The 15,141-nt window shown below is 53.8% G+C and overlaps 8 protein-coding genes across 8 annotated transcripts; 5 read left to right on the plus strand and 3 right to left on the minus strand.

The window, feature by feature from the left end:
• Positions 1 to 1,000: 1,000 nt before the first annotated feature.
• PG998_001692 (uncharacterized protein) lies at positions 1,001 to 2,925 on the plus strand (the record flags this gene model as incomplete). Its single annotated transcript, XM_066868510.1, has 6 exons — positions 1,001 to 1,202; positions 1,273 to 1,482; positions 1,551 to 1,812; positions 1,863 to 2,455; positions 2,511 to 2,741; positions 2,810 to 2,925. 6 exons carry the CDS (start codon positions 1,001 to 1,003, stop codon positions 2,923 to 2,925), a joined length of 1,614 nt encoding a protein of 537 aa, XP_066736925.1.
• A 1,430-nt stretch (positions 2,926 to 4,355) lies between these two features.
• PG998_001693 (uncharacterized protein) lies at positions 4,356 to 7,309 on the plus strand (the record flags this gene model as incomplete). The annotated part of the gene is made up of 5 exons (XM_066868511.1): positions 4,356 to 4,455; positions 5,161 to 5,574; positions 5,774 to 6,060; positions 6,201 to 7,203; positions 7,266 to 7,309. The coding sequence occupies 5 exons, from the start codon at positions 4,356 to 4,358 to the stop codon at positions 7,307 to 7,309; spliced, it is 1,848 nt and encodes a 615-aa protein (XP_066736926.1).
• Positions 7,310 to 7,900: 591 nt separating this feature from the next.
• Positions 7,901 to 8,564, minus strand: PG998_001694 (uncharacterized protein; the record flags this gene model as incomplete). The annotated part of the gene is made up of 3 exons (XM_066868512.1): positions 7,901 to 8,014; positions 8,115 to 8,160; positions 8,218 to 8,564. The coding sequence occupies 3 exons, from the start codon at positions 8,562 to 8,564 to the stop codon at positions 7,901 to 7,903; spliced, it is 507 nt and encodes a 168-aa protein (XP_066736927.1).
• Positions 8,565 to 9,173: 609 nt separating this feature from the next.
• Positions 9,174 to 10,322, plus strand: PG998_001695 (DRB0094 family RNA ligase; the record flags this gene model as incomplete). The annotated part of the gene is made up of 1 exon (XM_066868513.1): positions 9,174 to 10,322. One exon carries the CDS (start codon positions 9,174 to 9,176, stop codon positions 10,320 to 10,322), a length of 1,149 nt encoding a protein of 382 aa, XP_066736928.1.
• A 632-nt stretch (positions 10,323 to 10,954) lies between these two features.
• Positions 10,955 to 11,299, minus strand: PG998_001696 (uncharacterized protein; the record flags this gene model as incomplete). The annotated part of the gene is made up of 1 exon (XM_066868514.1): positions 10,955 to 11,299. The coding sequence occupies one exon, from the start codon at positions 11,297 to 11,299 to the stop codon at positions 10,955 to 10,957; it is 345 nt and encodes a 114-aa protein (XP_066736929.1).
• Positions 11,300 to 12,106: 807 nt separating this feature from the next.
• PG998_001697 (uncharacterized protein) lies at positions 12,107 to 13,262 on the plus strand (the record flags this gene model as incomplete). Its single annotated transcript, XM_066868515.1, is given in 2 exon segments — positions 12,107 to 12,569; positions 12,583 to 13,262. 2 exon segments carry the CDS (start codon positions 12,107 to 12,109, stop codon positions 13,260 to 13,262), a joined length of 1,143 nt encoding a protein of 380 aa, XP_066736930.1.
• A 310-nt stretch (positions 13,263 to 13,572) lies between these two features.
• On the plus strand, positions 13,573 to 14,226 carry PG998_001698 (uncharacterized protein; the record flags this gene model as incomplete). The annotated part of the gene is made up of 1 exon (XM_066868516.1): positions 13,573 to 14,226. One exon carries the CDS (start codon positions 13,573 to 13,575, stop codon positions 14,224 to 14,226), a length of 654 nt encoding a protein of 217 aa, XP_066736931.1.
• Positions 14,227 to 14,309: 83 nt separating this feature from the next.
• PG998_001699 (uncharacterized protein) lies at positions 14,310 to 15,105 on the minus strand (the record flags this gene model as incomplete). The annotated part of the gene is made up of 2 exons (XM_066868517.1): positions 14,310 to 14,646; positions 14,738 to 15,105. 2 exons carry the CDS (start codon positions 15,103 to 15,105, stop codon positions 14,310 to 14,312), a joined length of 705 nt encoding a protein of 234 aa, XP_066736932.1.
• Between the last annotated feature and the right edge of the window lie 36 nt (positions 15,106 to 15,141).

Here is a 15,141-nt window from a genome sequence, read left to right on the forward strand (position 1 = left end):
GAATAACTTGCGGCACATATGCCCGATATGGCATTCATGTCACAAAGTTTTATCAATACGCAGGTGCCAAGGTGAGGCCGCTGACAGAGGGTGTGCATCACAACGACGTTGCCGCCTTACCACCCAGCCGGTAGCCCTATAGACGTTCGTATCAACTGGGCAGAAGGAGAGGCATGCCCTATAGGATTGATTGGTGCAATCTACTTTTCGCGCGGCTGACAAGAGCTCATCCTGGCCTCATTGGTCGGCGAATTGTTCTTGCATGCATTCTGCATTCAGTGCAAGGGGGCTAAACACGCCCATGAGTGCGCACTTGGCAGTCAAGCATGGTTAAGCCGGATTGAGACATCGGCCAGCCAAGGCCAGAACCAAGGCCTCGGCTTGTGGGCATATCCATCGATTCAAGCATGGCCAAGGTACTGGCGCGATGCTTGCTTGTGCTTGCGTTCGTGGCCAAGCCGGGAGCGTAGTCAGCCACCAGAAAGCTTCAACGGCACTGCCGACATGACGATGAAAAAGGGTCGGTCTTTCGTCTGGACTTGACCAGAGGTATGTTTGCTCCAACAGTTGCTTCCTAGGACTTTGATCTGGACGACTTCTCTCACCCAACTCCAGACCATCTCTTTCATTCGTTCTCCATGTTGGGGTCCCCAGATTGCGGTGTCGGCTGACGGCCCGCCCTTCAATTTACCCGGTCCTTGGTGAGCCAATCAACCTTTCCACCGCCCATGGGGCAGCGGTCCTACTTACGGGGGGAAATCATACGAATTGGTTGTGCATGTCTTGGCAAGGGAGCAGGGGTCAGACTTGGATGGGGGGCGGCCGATCGTATGAGCTGTTGATTCCGAGACACGCCTGCTCGGCATACCAGTGGCTATTACTTTATACATAACAAGTGCGATGGCTCGTTGCCTTTCTTCTCCTGCGGTGTCGTCTGATACTCTCATCCCTCGTATACCTCCCGGAGCACCGCTGAAGCAGCATACCAAGCGTGTCCACAATGGCGGTTCTCAATAAAGGACATGGGGCGGACCCCCTCATCGCGACCATCATCGCGGCGGACAAGACGCCATGGTACAGGAAGCCCAATCTCAGACATCTTTACCTCTGGCTCTTCATATGTTGTATGGGTGTTGAGATGACGTCGGGGTTTGACTCCCAGCTTATCAACGCGCTTCAATTCTCTCCTCCTTTCAACGAGTGTACGTAGGGTCGTTGTCCCAAGAAAAGCAGCCATTTGCACGAGATTGTATGAATTCTGACGGGACCTAGACTTCGGCGAGGGATACAAGGACGCCAAGCAAAAAGCTGCCATCAAGCCAAATATTCTGGGATTCGTCAACGCTTGCTACCAGCTCGGGTCGATTCTCGCGGTTCCTGTTGCCCCATGGCTGGCACAACGATTCGGTAGACGATGGTCAATCATGATAGGATCCTTGATTCAGGCTTTCGGCGCTCTCCTCCAGGGTTTCGCTCAACACGGTAGGGCCAATTACCGGTACTAAGAAAAAGAAAGAACCGCGCTCTAACACATGTTCTTCTTTTTGCAGTTGCCATGTACATCGTCGCTCGCATGATTCTTGGCTTTGGTATTCTTTTCTGCATCATCTCCGGTTCGTCTCTCATCGGAGAGCTGGGTCACCCTAAGGAGCGTCCTACTCTGACTGCTTTCTTTAACGCATCCTACTTTCTCGGTGCTATTGCGGCTGCTGCAATTACCATCGGAACTGTCGAGATTGTCGGTGACTGGAGTTGGCGACTGCCATCCTTGCTGCAGATTGTTCCTTCTCTGATGCAAATATGCACAGTCTTGTAAGTACACTTCAAGGCGCTTACACTTTCGAGTGCTGACTGGTGTTGAGTCTGCTCCCCGAGAGTCCTCGCTACCTAGTTAGCAAGGACCGAGATGATGAAGCGACGGCCGTTCTTGTCAAGTACCACGCTGAGGGAGACGTTCACTCTGAACTTGTTCAGGCCGAGATGGCTCAAATCAAGACGACAATCAAACTCGAGATGGATAATTCGAAACAATCTTGGTCCCAGCTTGTTGCCACTGCCGGTATGCGCCGTCGCTTGTTTCTCTCGGTGTTCATCGGTCTATTTACCCAGATGTCTGGCAACACTTTGCTCTCGTACTACTCAAACGTCTTATTCGAGATGATGGGTTTTACATCCAAGTACGCCAAGAGCAGAATCAACATCGCCAATCAGTGCTGGAGTCTTGCCAACGCCAGCGTCATTGCCATATACGTTGCGAGGTTCCGAAGACGACTTATGTTCTTGATTTCTTCCTCAACCATGCTGCTTATATTCTTGGCCATGACAGTCACATTCGAGAAGCTTCAAGAAGCATCCGATAAAGGCTTCACCAACAATGCTGCGCAGATTGCTGCCCTAGTCTGGTACTTTACGTACTCGGCTACTTACAACATCGGCAACAACTCCTTGACGTATAGTACGCCTTTCAGCTCCCTAAAGGAAGACTTAGTCGGTGCTGACAATCTTTGTAGCTTACCTTGTGGAACTCTGGCCTTACGCTACTCGGTCTCGCGGTATTGGTGTCGAGCAGGTCTTCGGCAAGCTTGGCGGTTTCTTCTCGACCTACGTCAACCCGCTTGCTATGGATGCCATAGGCTGGAAGTTCATGGCAGCTTACACAGGATGGCTCGCCTTCGAGAACATCTTCATCTGGTTGTTCTACCCTGAGACTTACGGCCGAACTCTCGAGGAACTTGCCTTTTGTATGTCTATAAGCCTCTACCGTTCTTCAGTGCCGCCATGACAATGCTAACGAAATACCCTCTTTCAGTGTTCGAGTCCGACGCGATGGTAGCCCAGCAGACCGAAGCGGTGGAGAAGGTCGTCCAAAACCTAGAGCATGACGAGGCCAAGGCTGGATCTACTGTTGTACACCAGCAGGTCTAAACAACCCTGTTTTCGTTTAGTGTCCCAAAGGGTCGATTACTCGGTGGTAGTGGAGCAGTTTAACGAACGCCTATTCACATTTTCGAGAGCCTTCATGGGGGATTAATTGTCATTATTGGCTTGTTGTGTACATCTACACATCTACGACATGGCAAACCTAATCCATACCTGCTGTTAGCTCCAGGATTCGATTCTAAGATTTTGACCTTCCTACTTTGTATTGTGCCATTACAACAAGTTCATGCTTTATAAATATGACTTGAGATCAGACTGTACTGCAGCAACCAAGCAACGCAATACCTGAACACCCAGTTCACACATCCTGGGTGCTCCGTGGACGAAGCATTGTTGTAAATCTTCCGTCTGAGCCAGACTTAGCTCAATAATACATACCTATTGAGCCACAAAGCGACGTATTCTGTAGCTTAGGCTTCCAGGCATTATTTATGTCAGGTCATGAGGTATAAAACGAGAAGGCAGCAACATGCCTTTGTTTAGAAATGTCAATCCTGTGTCCATTCTAGATCGTATAGGCAGAGCTTCAGCTGAAATAAGATCTTTATTACAGAGCAGCATATTCTAAGTGTCTACAGTGCTAAGTTTCCGGGGGACAGTCGACTTTAGCACTCTGTAGCAGCCAGCCACTGATAGAGTGGGCTCCTTTGTCTTTTTCTCGCGGGTTTTGAGGGCTGGCCGCTGTGTGAAGTAACCCGCTTATCCCAGCTTTCCTGCCGAATCCTCTCCTAAGCTAGTTTCCCACGACATTGGGTCCGATAGGAAAGAAAACTCGCCGTTCCCCGGCACCAGTCTGGAATGCCCCCCCTGGAGCGCTTTTGGCGCCGACACACTTCAACCGCATAAGTCGAAAACAAATCTTACGATTGATCTTTTCTCTCTTTTCTCTCTTACCCTCTCTCTACTTCTCTGCCCTTCTCTCCCTCCCCTCCAAATATGACACATTGCCATTTCCGAGCAAGCAGAAGTCTCCCTGACAAAAGATTTGATCCTCCAGCTGGATATCTCCTTTTCTCTTTTACTTTTGCTTTTTGGCGCCGAGGCCTGCATACAAGAAGCTGGAATTCTTGCCCATCCGGTAATTTCTGGTCGGGACGACATCAAGACATACTTGAGCCACCATACCTATTGAATCCGAGACTCTCAACGATGCACCGATATGAGGACTGTTATGGGTCGGGGAAATGGGTCATATTGGCCAAAGAAGACAGCCAAAATCCAACAGGGGGTGGCGCATACAGCAACGCCACATACTTCGATCACAAGCCACATGTCACAGAGGGTCTGACAGAGACCGCACGGACTTCGATATGGATACGTACCTCGCCCTACAATGAGAGCGCCCAAGTGATCTCACGCTTATCACCAACGCAACACCGCAACATACCAAAGTCCAAACATAATATTACTACTGCATGCTGACTCGAGGACCCGGCGTTCAACTGGACAACAACAGGCACCTCGCGCCCGCTCAGCCCAACTTCGGAGTATCAAGAATTTCGCACCACTTTGGAGGTAAGTCCTCGTGACCAGCCCCGGTTCTGCCCGTCTACCCTGACAGCTACCCATGCCGCTACATGCCCAGACGCGTCTTAGCTAAGCCAGCTTCCCTACTTCCTATTCCACACTGCCGACTGTTGACTGCCTGCCTGTAGCCTGGTGCCTGGCTTGCTGGCGCTGCTCGTCGCCTCTGCCTGCGACTGCCTAACCACAAACCCCATAATATCCGGCTCCATTCTGCCAGCGTCATTCATTCACCCCACCAGCGCTGTCGACTGCTTACTTGTACTTCAATGCTTCGGGTACTAATCCTGCCAGGCCAGTATTTCAGATAAAACAGACCACAGTCGATTCGACCTTGATCTGCCTCAAATGCTCACGCAGGGCCCCGCTGGCAGTACAGAGCAAGGTTGATCGGGTACGTGCTTCGGGTTTCGGAAACTGTACTAATAGTGCTGGAGTCGCCTGCCCCTCCCTGGCAGACATCCAAGCCCACCTTGCACCTGCGCCTGCACCTGAGCCTGAAAAGCCGCTGTAGGCGGTAGCCTGCTAGTACCGACCTAGCGCCCAGGTTTGCCTATCAGCGCTATCGTCCCAGGTCAGGTAACCACTGTCTCCGGTGACGCATCCATCGCATCCTATCTCACCATCCTCCATCACACGCCCTCTGCTCCCCTTCCCTTTCTCCGGTTACGTTATAACTCTTGTGACTCGCATAAGCCCTCGAGTTTCGCCTTTTCACAGATTTGGCTTTCTTCCCAAACTCAAACCCACCCAGCCATTCCTATCAGCCAAAACTCGACCCTACCATCCCGCCGGCTGTCTTCACGGTATTTGCTCGTCGCAAGTTGACGGGCATCTTCTGTGAGACACCATCCTGTACCGCCGACAAGATTCCTCCCATCACAAGGAAGCGGAAGGCGGCGGAGGCCAAGATAACAGACTCATCGTCCTCGTCGGCGCGAAGCACCACCAAGAGGCGGACGGCCACCCTCAAGGAACAGAACCCAGACCCGGCACCACCCACTCCAGTCACCGGCATGGATTCCGACGAAGACTTCCTGTCCACTGTGAGCAGTGATGACGATGTCATGCTCGATGACAGCGATAATGATGATATATCAAATGGTGATGGTAAGCACATAGTTCCCTGCTTTTATTTCGCAACACCCCATCCCGTTACCCGGTCGCTGCTCGCCACCGCCCGGTATTGTCACTGCCTGTGTAGAAAACGGGCGGGCCTTCTGGACGAGTTTTTCTGTTTGGATGCAGCGATGGTCGTGTATCTGCATGCGGAGTCGTAGCCGCGATGACTAACGACGGTGATTTCTAGAATTCGATGACGCTTTCGACGAGGATCCTGATGACGAACCCGATATGGGTCTGCAGAAGCAGAAGACACCGGTCGCTTACGATTTGGGCTACAAAGTTTATAGTCCGGGCGACATCCAGAAACAACAAGAAGAGATGATGAATGAGGTCAACATGATCCTGGAGATGTCCAAAGAAGACGCCGCCATCCTGCTCCGGCACTTCCGGTGGAACAAGGAGCGCCTAATCGAGGACTTTATGGACAACCCAGAGAAGGTAGTCGAAGCAGCTGGCATTGTTACCAGTGTCGTCACCCCCCGCAACTCGAGACACTTCCCGACTTCATGTGCGACATTTGCTGCGACGACGAAGAAGGCCTAAAGAGCTTTGCCATGAAGTGCGGACACAGGTACTGTGTTGACTGCTACCGTCACTACCTGACCCAGAAGATAAAGGAAGAGGGCGAGGCCGCTAGGATTCAGTGCCCTGCCGAGGGATGTTCGCGGATCATCGACGCTCGATCTCTTGATCTTCTTGTGACACCCGAACTGTCGGATCGATACCAGGAGTTACTTAACAGGACTTACGTGGAGGACAAAGACACGTTGAAGTGGTGCCCCGCCCCCGATTGCGAGAATGCGGTCGAATGCGGCATCAAGAAGAAGGAGCTCGACAAAGTGGTGCCGACCGTGGCATGCGGCTGTGGATACCGGTTCTGTTTCGGATGCATCCTGAGCGATCACCAGCCTGCCCCTTGCGACTTGGTTAAGCGCTGGCTAAAGAAGTGTGCCGACGATAGCGAGACCGCTAACTGGATCTCGGCCAACACGAAAGAGTGCCCCAAGTGCAATTCGACTATAGAGAAGAACGGCGGATGCAACCATATGACTTGCCGCAAGTGCAAGCACGAGTTCTGCTGGATGTGCATGGGCCTGTGGTCAGAACACGGAACGAGTTGGTACAATTGCAACCGATTCGAAGAGAAGAGCGGAACCGACGCTCGGGATGCTCAGGCCAAATCGCGGGTTAGCCTCGAGCGATACCTACACTACTACAACCGTTACGCCAATCACGAGCAATCAGCGCGCCTGGACAAGGACATGTACACTAAGACTGAGAAGAAGATGGTCCAGCTCCAGTCCGCTTCGGGTATGTCTTGGATTGAGGTTCAGTACTTGAATTCCGCATCCCAAGCTTTGCAGACCTGCCGCCAGACTCTCAAGTGGACGTACGCCTTTGCTTTCTATCTCGCCCGGAACAACCTTACGGAGATTTTCGAGGACAACCAGAAAGATCTCGAGATGGCCGTCGAGAATCTGTCGGAGATGTTTGAGAAGCCCATTTCGGAACTGGCGGACTCCAAGTTGAAGGTCGACATCATGGACAAGACCTCGTACTGCAACAAGCGCAGACTAATTCTGTTACAGGACACAGCAGAAAACCTTGAAAAGGGTAGGTTGCCTGAACTGAGCCTCCAAATCAATGCACGTATGCAGTTTACTAATTGCCCGTAGGCCGGTGGACATTCAACGTGGACCTGAGAAACGGACGTCAATAGACTTGCTGCATGCTACAGCAGGCTGCTAGATATGCCTTACAGCGGATGCAACGAATCCAGTATACGTATAGCAAGCAGTAATTGCAATTGGAGGAGTATGCACTTTGGTAGCCTCCGTAACGGCCCATCATAGACTTTTGTCGGGCACTGGCGTCTCTGAAATATTTGAGTGTGGTCTTCATGAGCCTGGAGGGCTGGCACATAGGTTTAGCGAGGTTACGGAGACCTGAGGGCGTCCTGGCGTTATGGCTATCATTCGCTTCCTGTACTATGTGCGCATTTTCACAGTTGAGCGGTAGCATGCAGCTATGCCAGCTGGGGATGGCTTTGTTATAGAAATTCATTTGCACCCTTCGCGTTTCAGAATACATTGTAATCTACAAGACTTGGGTCCGAGTAATGGTAGAGGACCATTGATGTCTGTGGACTGGGCGTTCCGTTCATCCCAGAACCTTTTCCGCAAGAGACACTACAAGCCAAACGTTAGCAAGTGAGAGATGCCTCGCACTAGGGAAGTAGCAGTTTGGTGGGAGATTACCATTGGTTCCGGTGTTGTCAGGCTCGACGTGGGCCTCCTTGACCTTGCCATCTTCAATGACCAGAGCGTATCGCTTGCCGCGCATGCCACCAAAGATGGCAGGAGCATCGGAAGCCCAGATCCAGGGCGCGAGTGAACTCGCCGGTGGGGTCGCCCAGGAACCGGATCTATGGGGGAAGGAGGGTCGATTGTCAGCATGGCGGAAGAGAGGGGGGACAGGTGGGGGGGAGGCCGGGTCAACATCAGGACACAGGGACAACAACTTACACCGGACTCCTTTACGGGATCCATCTGCTCGTGCCAGGCGTTCATGCTGTCAAGGGAGATGCCGTCAGTCTTCAGGTGTCGGGCACCGGGTCAGGATACTCACACGAAGGCATCGTTGACGCTGACGACGACGACCTTGCCGCCCATGCCCAGGATCTCCTTGGTCTTGGGGTGGCGGATGTAGCCCGGCACGTGCTGCTGGCTGCAGGCGCCCGAGAAGGCGGCGGGGACGCCGATGACGAGGCCCTTTGTGGTCTTGAACTCGTCCAAAAGGTTGACCTTGTTGCCGGGCGAGGCCTCGCACAGCACCTCCAGGTTCGGCAGCGAGTCGCCCACTTTGACCAAGGCGCGGGGCGAGGCGTGGAAGCTGCGGCGGGCGGTGGCTGGGACGGAGGCCCGGGCAGCAGCGCTGACGCTGGTGGTCAAGGGACGGAGGGCGCGGAAAGGCATGTTTTGATGTTTTCGATTGGCTATTTATATGTATGACGTGAGGGTGGAAGGGAGGAGGGTTCCGTCGAGATTGCTATTGATTGTGGACGCTGGGGTGTTGGCGCCGGAGCTGGCTGGATGCAGGTCTCGGACCTGGGACGGAGTGAATTGAATTGTTGGGATGGGGGATGACGACATGGCGTAGGACAGTGAGTCCACACTGTGTCCAGTCTTCAGGTCGATGGTTTTACGGTTTTACGGTTTTACGTGGGGTAATAACAGATTGACATTGAGATCGGGGCCGCCCCCGGCCTTGGCAGGAACATCCGGACATCTCTCTGAGCGTGGAAATAGCGACCAGAATTCCTGACCGGCCTCGACGATGACCAAGTTGAATTACCGCTGCTACTTGCTTCAAGCAGGGCTGCTATTTTTTTGTAGGGAAAATGAGAACAACCTCCACGTCCCTTCCCTAAGTGACTTCACAAACAAGCAACCCGTCCATCTTTCCATGTTAGATTTTCGTCACATTTCCCCCACGGCACCCTTGGTAGTAAATGTACATGGACCATCGTAAAATCCCAGCCTTTCCTGTCCCTTTGCCTGAGCCAAGTATCGTGCAGCTTCACTATGGCACGCAGCCTGGTCAGCGTCCGACAAATCTCTCGCCTGCAGCCGTTGGAAGACAGTGCCTTCCTTCTTGCCCATGTTGATGGCTGGACTTGCGCAATGAAACAAGGCACCGCCAAGGTTGGTGACTACATCCTCTTTTTCGAGATCGACTCGTTCCTGCCGGTCGAAGATCATCGATTTCTTTCTCTGGGCAGATCCAACGCCTCGAATGGCAACCTCATCCTATGGAACGGCAGATACGGCTTCCACGTCAAGTCGACCAAGCAGCAGGGCACCGTCGTCTCACAAGGCTTGATCATGCCGCTTAACATATTCCCCGAGATCGCCAAAGTGGTTGCTGAGCTCAAAGAGGCCAATGATACCGAGGACGCCTTGCAGAAGCTCATGGGCATCCCGTTCGAAAACCATCTCAAGGTACTGAAGTGGGAACAGGGCACTGCCGCCGTCAAGGTTACTAAGAAGGACGACTCACTCGGAAAACCCCCTACTTTCTTCCCCAAAACCGACATCAACCGAGTCCAGAACTGCCCGAATCTATTTACCAAGAAATACAAGGATGCCGTCTTCCAAGAGTCCGTCAAGCTGGACGGTTCCGCCGCCACAATCTACTTCGTCTGCCGCGACACGGCCTGGTATGAATCGCTCCCCGCCTTGGACGGCCGTGCCGACATGCCTCAGGGCCGCTTCGGCGTCTGCAGCCGCAAACTCGATCTTCCAGACAAGCCGGACTGCCTCTTCTGGAAGACCGCCTTGCACTACCGACTGCCCCAGAAGCTCTCGGCTTTGGGCAAGAATCTCGCCATCTCGGGCGAGCTCTGCGGGGCCAGCATTGGCCAGAACCGCGAGGGCTTTGCGACTGGAAAGCACGACTTCTTCGTCTACCGCATTTTCGACATTGACGCGCATGCGGTGCTGGGCCCGCGCGAGACGGAGCAGAGAGCGAAACAGCTGGGCCTCAAGCATGTTCCGGTGAACGGCTACTACCGACTCCACGACATCGCCGCGAGCCGGGAGGGGCTCCTCCAGCGAGCCGAGGGGGTCGGAATGTTTGGAAAGCCCAGGGAGGGACTGGTCTACAAGAACGTTAACGATGGTCGATGCTTCAAGGTCATCTCGAACGCATACTTGGTCGAAAACGGAGAGTAGAGGCAGTGGGGAAAACGCAGTTGAACGCAATACAAACAAATTGCAAGGTGAATGCACTGAATTTCTCCCAACGAGTGCAGTAGCAATGGAGATAAAATACCCGGATATTCTGTTTTCCAACTGTGCGTAGTTTCTGTTTCCCACGCAATCATGAAACTAAACCATGTAACCAAGTAGAATTGAGTTGACAACGAGGTTAAGTATTACGTTTCCATTCCTCCGTGTATTTGTGTTGGGAAAAGAGAGTTACATATAAATTCGTGCTTATGAAATTTACTATCGTGTCCCAGACATAGTTAGACACGTGCTACTTGATATAGACCTTAAACTAATAGTCTACAACCCCACATATAATTAGACACGCACTATAAAAGTGATATCGCTTTACCTTAATTACCCATTCGCTACTCCGTACACAAAACTCTCTCACTTCATGATCTATTCTACAACCCAGGATAACGAACCATTGTTGATTTGAGATGCTCGATTGTCACGCAATCAAATAGCTATCGAGACCACGAACTAGACAAGCCTCGAAATACGTCTTGTCCTACGGCATTGCCACCCCCCTTGATCTTAGTGACATCTATACTCTTTGCTAATGGCTCCATGACCCAAGTCCAGCTCCACCTCTAAGGACAAAGAGGAGTTCCGGCAGGGATATGACCGCCCTGCCAGATCCGCGGACCGCAGAAAACGGGCTGCCCGTTGCTATCAAAGTAGGGGGTTGGTTGGCCCATGGCCGCGCAGGCGCTGGACGCGGACTGGACGACGCTGGCGGGAATGGCGGGAGCGGCCACAGGGGGAGGTGCAACAGGCGGAGCGGCCATTGGCGGAGGAGCCGCGGGAGGTGCGGGCTGCGGCCTGGGAATGTTCAAGCTCAGGGGGATGGGCGCGAGCCACTGAGCGTTGACGCCTCCAAGGGCAGCAAGAACCGACGTGAGAACATGGATTTGCATTCCTTTTGTCTTTTGCATGAAGAGGCCTCCAGGATGGAAGAGAAGAGTCTGGTTTGTACTATGACGAGTGTTCAAGTCTTGTCGATTGAGTTGTGTGTGTACTCTAGGCAAGGTTTGGAGTTCCAGAAGACGGCTGATTTGTAGTTTTTATATCTCTTCCAGGCCTGGTGGAAATCCTATTTGTTGGCGTTGTGCTCTTGTGCACAGTCATTCTACAGCACGGTTCCGAGGAGACAGATATATACGTATCTGCATTAAAAAGGAGCGTGGCCTCAATTTGGGAGCTCAGCACATGCAGCTCAGCTGGCATAACGCTAGATTGACCGCTGTCTTCTTCTCACGACCGGCAAGTACAGAAATGCAGGCCGTGTCGGAGTCAAGCAGGAAGCTTTAACGTTAGGGTTCGCCGCGACCGACATGGCACGGGTTGGCCCGCAGACTCAGGGGCAATTTGGGTGAAGGCTGCCCCTTTTGACTTTCATCCCGCCTTCCCCAGAGTCTACACTGGCTGTCATATAGCGTTACGAAAATTCATTTCCTGGGCACAGAATTCTAGGCCGCATATCACCGAGTTATGCATTGTATCCTCCAGATGTTAAGTTAAACGCTGGCTCAGCATCACCAGACCCGTGCGTTCTTTGCAGAGACACAAACATATTTCTTTGGTTGGCTTGGGCTGCGTACAATGACTCGGGGAATATATTTCGAATATAATTCCTTCTGTGTCCCACCCCGGCAGCTACGGCCACTCCCTTAGCATCGTGCTCAGCTATGTATTGACATAGTACTAGTTTCCAATATCTCGCATCAAATTTCCCTAAAAACATGGCACATTCATTAGTGCGTATAGGCATCGCCCTCGCCATCACGGCCCAGGCCGTCACTGGCCAGTTCAACGACAATCCGTTTGCTAGCGAGCAAACTCCTATTCCAGCAAATCGCGGAGGTGGTGGCTTCTTCAAAGACAACCCATTTAGCAATGGGGGCGGGCGAGATGAGATGCCAGGAACGGCGCCCCCAGCGGCCGGTGGGATTTCCTCCACGAGCAATGGTATTCCTCCCACGGCTGGCGGCGGCGGCGGCGGCAATCCAGGAGGTTCTCCGAGCACGGGCGGTTCCGGGGCGAACCCCGGCCTCAGTCGATCGCCGCTCCCAGCGCAGTGTCCTGATATTTTCCCCAGCGAGGAGGAGATCCTTGAGGACAAGCCCGGTTGTCCCGCCACCAGGGCATTGGAGCCACTGGAAATCGAGGACCTAAGTTTCGAGCAGGCTCCGACCTGCCCCGACCGTAAGTACTCCAGTCCACCCGGAGACCGGGATGCAGGCCATAGGGAGACAACGTCTGACCGATCTCGGGGACCTAGACGATGGGAAACTCTACCAGAGCCGAGGCGGTGCCACATTCATGGTGCAATGCTGCACGCACGGCGGTGGTGAGCCCATCAGGACCATGGTTGCCGAGGACTTCCGCAGGTGCATGAGCAACTGCTCCGCCACGGACGACTGCCACAGCGTCCAGTACACCGCGCGTCCCTACGGCGAGCCGGTCGGCACGTGCATCATGAACAAGAAAGGCGGCTTCGGCAAAGCGCAGTGCGCCGTGTCAGACCAGCACACGTACGCCTTCGTCGTCGACCCGCCGGCCATCGAGCCGGCCGGCCAGCGGCTGACGGTCAAGTGCTCGACCGAGTGTCCCTTTGGCCACGGCCAGCCCTTCAAGACGGAGCTGGGCGAGATCTTCCAGCTCAGCTGCGGCAAGCGCCACGGCACCAAGATCCTCCACCGCGACACCCAGCCGACCATGATGGACTGCATGAACAAGTGCGGCAGGCTCATGCACTGCGACAGCGTCGACTACGACACTCGGCGGCGCATCTGCTACTACGGCAACCACAGGGCCGAGCCGGCGACCGAGGCGGTGCTGTTCGCGAGCGCCTACTCCTTGGGCTGCGGCATTTGCGGCGGCGAGGGAGGTGCTTGATTGATGAAAAGGACCTCGCTAAAATCTGACACTTGCTTGGCGCAATCTCTATACGGACCCTGCAGGGCTGGACTTGCCGGCCTACCTAATAGCTTCGTCGTGGGGCACCATGAGTGATGAGCAATGAATACTATACGAGTAAACAGGGCCGTGGCTCCTGAAACTAACTAGTTACAAATAACTACAGATAACTGATTATAAATACGAAGCTACGACTCGTTACTGCGTTCCCCCTCGCGCCTGTTTTCGTCCTTGGAACCATTTCTTGACCCCCAGGAAACCACTGTTGGCCCCTATTTACCATCACAAGATGAGAACCACCACCGCCATCGCTGCCGTTGCCGGCCTTCTGCTCCCAGTCGGGTCTGCCGCACCCGACCTACCACCTATTTCAGAGCCCCCATCACGCCTGGCACGGCGGTCAGCTCCTGGCTCCGGTCCTTTGGGTCTCGTCACCGTAGACGACAGCCACCGCTCCTTCCCGGCCAAGGCAATGAAGCTCGGCAGCGCACCTTCCTCGCCCGAGTCCACCGTCTCCGAGTTTGTGGGCGAATGCCTCACGGTGAGTAGTGCATGGGTCTTGGGGGCTTTTCCTCCCCTGACACGGCGTAGAGAATTCTGGACTGAGCTGACACGCCAGCAGCCCACCCAGGCCAAGTACGACGACTGCGCCGCCGCCATCGGCTTCCTTCAGGGCTACCCGGGAAACATCAGCGTCGCGGCCGACCTGTGCCACAACTGGTGGGAGGGCAGCTGCCTGGTAAAGGTCTGCGCCGTCACGGGGCCCTACACGGGGAAGGCCGTCCAGATCGCCAACACCATAACATCGACGCTGCTGAACCCATGTCTTGACGCGCAGGGCAAGAGCGGCGTGGACTCGGACTGCTCCGCCATCAACAGCCAGTGTGGATCCTTTCGCTACTGGTTGCAGGAGTACACAGGCGAGTACGATTGGGCTTTGTGATGTAGTCTAGGCGGGAGGAAGAAAAGTCCCCATTGAAGATTCACTATAAGGGTTGTATTTATAAACAAGAGATGCACTACAGGTCACGCGCTGCTTTGACTATGGCCGGTCGTGTCCTTCTCTTCATCGGATGTCTCCCCTTGCCGTTCTTCCCTCACAGCACGGAAAGCTTTCTGGATTATCCACCGGAGCGCGTGAGAGTGGAAACGGAGCGCCGAGCCTCCATGTCTCTCCTCGTTGACCTCGTCTTCGGTGACCCATGCAAAGCTCTGATACAGCTCCAGCCACAGCGCAACCTCTTCCTCCTCCGGGTGGTCCACCTCGACGACGAAACAGTAGCGTCGGCAAGGCGGCAACGGAGGGTAGGACTCGTACTCGTAGAACCCGATGGTCCGGGTGATGCTCTGAGCGATCTGTCCACTATAATGGCAGACAACGAATTTAGGTTGTCTATCAGCCTGTAGTTCTCTCCATATGTTCTTGGATGCTCTGTTGGAAAGGGGTGACATACGAACATTGATGCACCGTGCGGACAACGGCGTGGAGAGCGGTTTTCTCCCCGTCCATGATGCCGCAGCTGGGCAGCTCCCACGCGTTGGGCGCGTGGACTCGTTGCAGAAGCAGTACCTTGTCTCGTTGCGCGTTGAAAACAATTGCCGATACCTCGAGGGGAGCTCTTACCCCTGGATTCAGCATGCTCAGGCTTGAGACGGGCATGTGGAAAGCTGCGAGCCTCGGGTTGAAGTGAGCCAATATGTGGACGATGACCGTGCGGTAGGTGTGGCTTTCGACGTGTACAACGTTATTGTTGGTGTCCTCGTTGCGGACAATGGCAATGCTCTTTGGCGTCGTTTCGGTGGGAATTAGATCTACTGACATCGTAGATATGGCAGGTAAGGAAACTCGCATAGTGAG

The sequence above is a fragment of the Apiospora kogelbergensis genome (assembly GCF_038363985.1).
Source record: "Apiospora kogelbergensis strain CBS 113332 chromosome Unknown utg000001l_segment0_segment0, whole genome shotgun sequence".
Classification (NCBI taxonomy): domain Eukaryota; kingdom Fungi; phylum Ascomycota; class Sordariomycetes; order Amphisphaeriales; family Apiosporaceae; genus Apiospora; species Apiospora kogelbergensis.